Source organism: Mercenaria mercenaria, chromosome 13, assembly GCF_021730395.1.
Source record: "Mercenaria mercenaria strain notata chromosome 13, MADL_Memer_1, whole genome shotgun sequence".
Classification (NCBI taxonomy): Eukaryota; Metazoa; Mollusca; class Bivalvia; order Venerida; family Veneridae; genus Mercenaria; species Mercenaria mercenaria.
Window position 1 is genome coordinate 56,674,944 of NC_069373.1, and position 9,075 is coordinate 56,684,018.

At 33.4% G+C, this 9,075-nt stretch overlaps 1 protein-coding gene across 1 annotated transcript; it reads right to left on the minus strand.

Annotated features, from left to right (window-relative positions):
* Positions 1-525: 525 nt before the first annotated feature.
* On the minus strand, positions 526-6,362 carry LOC123529338 (zygote arrest protein 1-like). The gene is made up of 3 exons (XM_045309644.2): positions 6,208-6,362; positions 3,883-4,041; positions 526-2,207 (listed from the first exon to the last, which is right to left on the minus strand). Exons 2-3 carry the CDS (start codon positions 4,021-4,023, stop codon positions 1,908-1,910), a joined length of 441 nt encoding a protein of 146 aa, XP_045165579.2. The 5' UTR covers positions 4,024-4,041; positions 6,208-6,362; the 3' UTR covers positions 526-1,907.
* Positions 6,363-9,075: the final 2,713 nt, after the last annotated feature.

Below are 9,075 nucleotides of genomic sequence, written 5' to 3' on the forward strand. Positions count from 1 at the left end.
CTTGTAACATATTTCTCGATTCAAAAAACGTCATTCAACAGAAAAAACATAACGTTTCACTGCAGATGATAAAACAAAACCGGAACTATTACGTTGTTTTCGTCTTGTAACGTCATGACGTACTTCCTGTTTACGGACGTAAAGTTCCCGCGCTTTGTTAATACGCTACTGTAAGAAAAAAGTGCTATAAGAATATGATTCGTTTGAATTATTTTTACTATTATTTGTTGAATATTGCATGCAAGAAAAAGGTTCAATCACTGGTGGAAGGTGTAGATGGAAATATCCGGCTCTCGGGTACCTGTTTAAGCGGTAACTCGGCGGAGCCTCGTTACCGCCTAAAACTGTAACCCTCGAGCCGGATATTCCCATCTGCACCTACCACCAGTGAAAGAATCTTACAATTTTATTTTGACTGAAACAGTTTGATGCCGAAATAACTTTGATAGAAACAACCTGGTGCCAAACGACTAGTTTATACGAACCCACTCTTCCCACCCCCACAACATGATAAAAACAAACAAATCAAACTAATATTTATTTCACTAAAATGTTCTACTGAAATAAGAACAAAAATATGCTATATGAGTCGTTTTATTTATTTGAAAATAGATAAACCACCCATGACAAAACAAAACCAGAACATAGTGAACGCTAGATCTAGAGATGTTTTTTTTTCACGAAAAACGATTGTCTTCCACTACTTGTTAAATGGCACAAATTAAGGGTCATAACTCCAGCAAAAATGACTGTACCATATCATTCCAACGATATACTCAACTTGGCTTGGCAATAAACACTCCTGTAAAGTTTTGTGGAATTCCAATCAGTGGTAAGGGGAGAAGTAGCACAAACAATAGAATTTGACAAATCAATGGTTATTACTCCGTTAAAAATCATTAAATCGGAACATGCCGATGATATACATACACTGACGAAATATAAAAACGCAACAAATGTATGTCTGGATACATTTTTACTACAAAAGGACCACCACGTACACATCTCGATACTCTATACCCTTTGTGTTCAAATTTAATCATCACAACAGACCATAAAATTAACACAATGGGTATCATGGGTATTGAGTATCGAGATGTGTTTGTGCTGAACATTTCAAGGTGATGCTTTTTTGTAGTAAAAATTTTTCAGGCATATGTCTGTTGCGTTTTCATATCTCGTCAGTGTATTTGTACTTCACACAGGTTTTGTTCAGCCTAATACGGTAAGTAAACACTGTGAAATAGACAAACCAAGGATCATAACTCCGCTGAACATTACAGAAATGGAACATGCCGATGGCTTGGCGCGGTTAATTCCTGTTACGTTTAATGGAAATATTCCCAATGGTGTAGGCGAAGTAGCCAAAAACAACATAAAATTTGACAAATAAAGGGCTATAAGTCAGCAGAAAATCACTGAACCAGGATATGCACACGATATGCACGACTAAGCTTGTCAATGTGAATGATCACTTTTTTGAAGAGTGTTGTAATTCCTCGTATCGGAGCAGTTGTGCTGACAAGGTAAACTTCGGCAAAATTTAACTCCACTGATAATCACTGAACCGGAACATACGTATTGTGCATAATTAGGCTTGACGCGGATCACTTCTGTAAAGTTTGGTGGAAATCCGCCCTTAATATACATTTTTTAGAAGTCAAAACATCATAAAATTACACGAATCAAGGACCATAACTCCACTGAAAACCATCGGACAATACGAAGTACTAGGCTTGACAATGATCGTTTTAATTAAATTTGGTTTAAATCCGCCTGGTGGTGTCGGAGGAGCTGCGTTGGCAAACTTCGTGACATACAAACAAGGCAGACTGACAGACAGATGGACAACACTAAATCAATATGTTGCCCCACCACGGGTGGGAAACACAGTTATAACATTTTTTTTAATTTCTCCTCCTTCGTCGCCGTCTCCTCCCCTTTCGCACCGTCCTCTCTTCGTCCTGAATGTCACGGGAGCACGGTATCCCGGCTATACATTTCATACACAGGTCACTTCTATGAGGTTTCTCCGGACCTTTTTCTTCCTCAAATTCACAAATACAATCGTAACGATGTTTATTACAGTATATACATTCACATTCACAGTCGTCACGGTCCAGCCCACAATCTGGACACTGGAGGTCCCTCACCTTGTATGGGTTTCGAGGAGTGTTGCAAATTTTACACTTCTGTTTGAAATACACCTAAAAGTGATAGAAACAATGCAAATTATTCTGTTCTGTCGTGTTTCAGAACACTGTATATGGTCTTATACATCTGTAACACATTTATTTTCTTAAATACTTTCTTTATATACAGGGAACTATTCTATGATGATTAATTTCATAAACTGCGATTTACATCTAACTGAGATAATTTTGTTGTATATGTAAATTGTAACAACAGAATGGTTCTTCAAATACAATACCTAGTTTTGCTCTCACACTTCAGACTGTTAAAAATATTTCATTTTCATTGACCAGTAAAAAAGTCTCCTACCGGAAGAAGTCATTTATGCTGCCACAGGAGCCAAATGTTTTTGTTTTTTTTTAAACTTACTGAAGAACCTGCATATTCTTTAGATAACCACATACTTATAAGTCAGTGTTCAAAACTTCTTGTACAAAGTATCTATCTTTTGTTGAAAATAAACAAGCAGTTTTTCTTTAATTCATTCTAACACCAACGTTGTATATCAGATCCTTAATTATTGTTTGTACCATACAAAAACAACTACTGTAATGAAAATACAATATAATCGTGTTGTTAAGTCTTCAAGTGGCGTACCTCCCCTACCATCCCAAAACATTTAATCTTAAGTACGTCGTATGAATAAAGACAAACTTTCATTATCATATAGTTATCAGCATCTATCCAGTAATAAAATCCAAAACATGATTTAAGGTAGTCGTTCGGTGTCCAGTTTTGACATTTAATTGTCTTTCTTACATCTCGTTAAAAGAATATAGATGTTTGCTTTACCGGAATGAACATCCTTTACATCCTTAACAAGTAAATATCTCGTAAATACGAGAAAAATATCAAAAATAATCTCGTTTGACTCTTAACCGTTTGACCCCAAAAACAATATGGGTCATCTACTCCCTAGCCTATTTACCCTATGTAGTTTGATGTTTGTAGGTCAAATGGTTCGAATGATATTGACTGGATTTGTTTTCCAAATTCAGGCCCCTCTGACCACGACCTTTTATCCATTGTTCGCAAAATTATTTGTGGTCAACAACTGACCAAAACAAATGGGCCTATGAAATTTGAAGGTTCTCGGTCAAATGGTTCTCAAGTTATTGAGCGGGAACTATTTTCAATGTTCAGGTCCCTATGACCTTGAACTTTGATAAAATGAATTTAAATCTCTAGCGGTCAGACCAATAATAATTTGATAAGATGATTTGCTCGTAGTCACGAGATGTACAAGTAATATCGAATTTTCTGATAATAACCTGATAATTTTCTCGAATAAATTTACGAGATATTTTCCTGTTATGTAAGAAATTTTATCTCGAAATCTTGTAATTACAAGGTATTAGTTTCACACAAAAATAGCTGATTTGACTGAAATAATAATATGTGATTAAGCATTTATTGTTCTAAACGTAAGATATATTAAAATAAATTTTTATAGTTTTAAAAACATTAGTAAAATATCAAGTGTTTTGTAGAAAATTTGTTCAGTACCATGCAGCATATATATATAAAAACTGCTTTTTATTTCCGATGTTGGTTAGATCTACTAGTTATGACATCATTTTCAGTGTTCGTCTTTTGTTTACAAAAGCATTTCTAGCATAAAGCCTTGTACAAAGATTTACACATAAATTGCTGAACTGGTAATTCTGTAATTCTGAAAAAAACACATACCCTGTACGTCCCCTCAACACAGTACACATGAGCACTCGCCCATGAAGATTCCTTGCTACATGGACAATGGAATAAGCCGAATTTTCTTTCGAGTCGGGGCCTTCTGCGACGATTTTCTCTTCTCTCTGGTTCTCTCTCCATAACGTGTACTTATCACACCTACATTTCAGAAGAACATGAACGTTTAAACAATGAAATTTATAACGCTTGGAAGAGTTAATACAATTTCTATTACGACCCGTTTCATTTTCAAGACAACTGCAACAAAATCTTTGTATGTCACAATTATTACGTCATAGCGTCAATAGCATAGCAATGCCCAAGATATTTGGTTGATATCTTCAACGATGATGTAGATAATTGTAATGATAACATCTTAGAATTGAAATAATATATGTGTATAGCTAAACAGTTAACTTCTTTTGAATATAACCATCAAAGCAAGGACTTTGTTCAACAACAAATCACTTTTGGGATACGGTATTTTATTTTTTAAGTATTTTGATATTTCGTAATTAATTTGTGTCGGGAAATACACACTAACTAAATCTTCCAACATTTTGAAATATAATTTAATAATATATTGTTAGATTCTATTAACATTGAAACTTTTACAAAGAGATATACACTCAAACAATTTTATTCTGTTTACGACATCACTCCGATTTAAATGATTCCCAGATATGCGCATAATCATTATTTTCTAAAGCTAAGTGTATTCACAATCTGACTAAAGTACATCTCCTATTACGCTACGCATAGGATCTGAGAACGACCTATTCATAGCCTCGTTCTGACGACCCTTTCGCTAGCCAATCAGAGCTTAACTTACAACATTTTGCAAATCTACCTTTAGCCTCGACTTTTGATATTTACAATTCTTATGTCGTAATGTGTCAGATAGCCGGTTAGCTCAGTCGGTAGGCCACTTGCTCTGTAACCGAGGGGTCCCGGTTTCGAGCCCTGGAATGACTGCACATTTTTCTTACTCTTTGACATTCGAACAAGTCGTCTGATTGGTTCAAATAAAAATAGATTTGTGAAAATAAAAATAGCAATACTGGAAATCCAAAATATACAGAAGACGTATGTGAATAGGTCGTTCTCAGATCTTCGTTTAGAAGATCAAGTACTTAAGTCAGATTGAGTGTATTCAGTAATTTGAAATATACTGGCAAAATATCAAGAACATGTGTCATATGACAGATTGGTGATTACAAGTATAGCAAGTCAAACTTGATTACAGTGCTTTTTCTTTCTGTATTTCAAAAGAAAAGTGTCGATTCTTTTCAAAACATTCAGCTTTGAATAAAAATTCATATGTTTTTTCTTCCATTGTCATAGTTTACATACGCGTGGATTTAGTGAGTAAGGGATAGCTTTGGCATTTTTTCAATAATTAATTATAAAAACCACATCCAAACAAACTTCTCCGGATATTTACACTATAAATCAGAATAATAAAGTATACTCTTTTCAATAATATTCAGCTTTTTAAATTTCTATCAAATGCTTTTCATTCACTGAATTTTTACATACTGGTTTGGAACCAGTATCCGGACAGGGCCAGTCTCCGGACACATGTAATAACCGCTTTATTTGGGCGTTATCCACGCAATCTGGATCATTTGGATGATTGTTCTTCATGTCTACAACAATCCACTGTTTTACAAGTCTGTATAATGTATAATTATCAAGAATTCGTGTTAGACGAAAATCGAGTTTTCAGAGTTAGACTCTCTTTGCTTTCATAGCTGCTATTGAGTCAGGTTATCTTTCATGTGCATTGTTGGAGAGATTATTGATAAAGAAATGTGTAAAAATAGTTTAATTGCTTATTTCAATATCAAAATAACAGCAAACCATCGTCAAAATATTTGTTCGGCAACTGGTTTGCCTCACGGGGAAAGTAACTTCTTTTTGAAGTTTGTGCAGTGTGGGCTTCAGTGATGTCAAATATTTTTTGAGAAAATAATGGAGCCAAAATATGAAAATTTGTCCGGAAACTGGTTCCAGTACACACCAATTTTGTCAGTACAGGATAGCTTTGATTTTCATATGATGTCAAATGAAAACTAACACAATAATTTAATTCTAAATCCTATCCTCTATACCCTAAACTCCGCTATAACCTAAAGCACTGTACATCAATAATTGATACTCATAAGAAACAAATTAACACTTTATCATATGCACTTATGAGTGGTCGTACTCATAACTGTGTATAAAGTTTTAAATCTAAATTTAAATGAAACGTTTTCTAGTATTTTAATTATATAGATCTAGACCTTGTTTTTTTCAAAATGAAACGTGAAAAAGACTTACCCAATTAGAGGTAATCAACAGCTACAACCTTTTTATTGTTGCTGACAAGACAATTCCGATTATTTGAACGTAATACGCTTACATCCTTCTATTAATGTCAGTCAATAGATTAGGTTATAGATATAATAGCCCATTTGAATCGTTTTTCGAAAATCTATTTTTAGAAGATAACGGTACAGTTATAACGAGGCTGTAGATTATATTTTCGGAAAATAACATACATGTATAAATGTCACAAAACAACGGGACGTTAAAATTGCTAAACAAATGAACAAGATAACTTTGCTTTCCTCCCTTTCTAGTCTAAAGTTAACAGCAAATGAATTTACAAAACACCGACACTGTGTTATAGTAGACAATACTATAATAATAATAATGATAGATTTCTAAAAATAATAAAGCCTTTATTTAAAGAGGAACAAGTCAGTCTTCCATGAGGCCCTCATATAACTTAAATATATACATTTCTGTGGATATACTAGAAAGCAAGACGTCTACCAGTTTACGACCTTTATTTCCCCCAAGTAATTATGTCTATATTCCAACAAGCACTAACAAAGAAGGATCCGATAACTAGAATAAACATCACCTTTTATAACATGTATGCTCCAGTTAATGGAGCTGATGGAGTTATAGGAGCATAGGAGTAGAGTGAGCTTTGAGCTTAAAGGAGCAGTATGTCGCTCCGCTACATTTAGATATATTTACATACAACCATGACTGCTGAACAAAAAACGGTTCAACAGACCTGTAGTTGTAGTAGGACAATATACAAACATATAGTAATTTATTTTTTTCAAGATACTGTCTTAAATGTTTGGTAACATAACGTTCTAGTATGAGAGATAGTGTTAGGATATTGAAATTGGCCTGTAATTCGCCTATCCTTTTGGGGCTCTTTTTTGGATCGGGATAACCTTGGCCTTTTTGAATGCCCGAGGAAATGTGTTGCAGTCTATACTTTTTCATATATTTTTGTTAGCACCGGAGGAGAAAGTTTTAGAAATCTGGAACTAAGGCCATCATAACCTGTAGATTTCTTGTGATCAAGAGACATTTAGTTCATTTTGAACAAATGACAGATCTTGGTTGTTATAGAGTTCTAAACGTTTAATTATGTATTAAAGATGACATGTCGTAGCAAATTATTTTTAAAGAGTACATGTTTTTCAAGTTGACAAAATATAGTTAAATTTTTGTTGTCAATCTAAAGTTTTATGTTTCAATGAGTAATTAATTATTGTCTAACTATATCCAATTTTGTATTTGTTATTTGGTCTGGAAGTTTATTCAAAATTTTGAAATTAGTACTCGGTGAAATGTACGTTAAAATTCATATGCCGAAGCTGATGTTTAATGAGTATTGTTTTTTTGGTAATAACAGCTCGTGTTCTTAACTTTAAAATTTTCAATTTTGTTTATTATGTATCTAGTAAACAAAATAAAGGCTATTTCACTTAGGGTGTCGAATAATCTTCATATAGTTCTGTAGTAAAATGTTGTATTTCCATTGCATGGTAAACTTTTGTTGTTGTTTTCTTTTTAAGAAAAAGCAGGTCTAATGTTTTGATTACTGTGCTAAATATGTTAAATCTGTAGATCTTAATCTATGCAATTTCCATGAACTGATTGAGTTATGCGCGTGTGGACTGGCCGTACCGTTAACGAAATCAGTTTCTGCATTTTGTTGCTAGATGTAACATTATTTTGGATACTGTATTGATAAAAAAAACCTACGTATAAAATTTTCTAACAAGTTCTATGTGTAACTTTAACTAATGAATCAATATTTTATCATATTTTCAGCCATACTTTTGTTTCTTAAGAAAATATTAGCTACTTATGTTCAACATTCAATATTGTTTAACTAAATTTTGCAGTTTCGAGTAAAATTACATCTAATTAGTTTACATTCCTGCCTTTTTTGTAACATTTATCGCAAAATTGTAATTTTGTTCTTTAGGGAAGGTGGAGTGTGGCAGGAATGACTTTTTCTAGCCTTATTTTACACATGTATCCTAATATATACTGTTTAAAATCTTGTATAGCTAGCAGTCGGTATTCTGAACCTTGTCCTAGTCTTAATATTATTGAAACACTGTTAAGTTAAATAAGCTTTTGCACTTTCAAATGTAATTTTGCTTATAACTTTATTATAAATATTAGTGCATTTTGCTAATTACAGTATTCGTTCTACTTAAAGTTATAAAACCTTATTGTGGGTAATAGGTTTACACTATCATGTACTTGCTATACTTATGATATTGCAATCACTCAGGTGTAACTTTAGCATACAGTCATGTAAGGGTTGATACAAGCGTTTACATAAGCTTGACCATTCTTTATGTATTGTTAATGCTACAGGTAATAATTTCACTTTTATGAATTTATTGAACACTCCATGTGTACTGCAATTTTTCTGCATGGGTTTTTCATGCGTTTTACCAATGTGAGGGTATATAAGCCCTGATTTTGGCAGTCTCTGTGCTAGTGTTCACAGACTCTCGACAGGTAACTTCTACCTTTAGTCAAAGCCTAGCCATTTCCCCCCTTACTGTCTTTGGGTATATTTTTTCCTTTTGGACCAGGATCTAAATTTAAAGACAAAATTATTTAAAATGACGTTAGCTTCGTTAGGTGTAGGACTCTAATTTCTGTAGGTTGTAATTATGGCTTAGTTGTTTCGAATATTGTGAACTGAAAATGTATAAACTGTCACTGATGTATTTTGTCTATGATGTAAAACGAGCCATGTGAAAATTATAAAATACATCTTGTACCCGGTAAACCGCTTTTGTGTTCCTTGTAGTTTAAAGAATTTAAAAATCTAACAGAGTAACCTGGGCATAAGTAGTAAATGCTGCTACA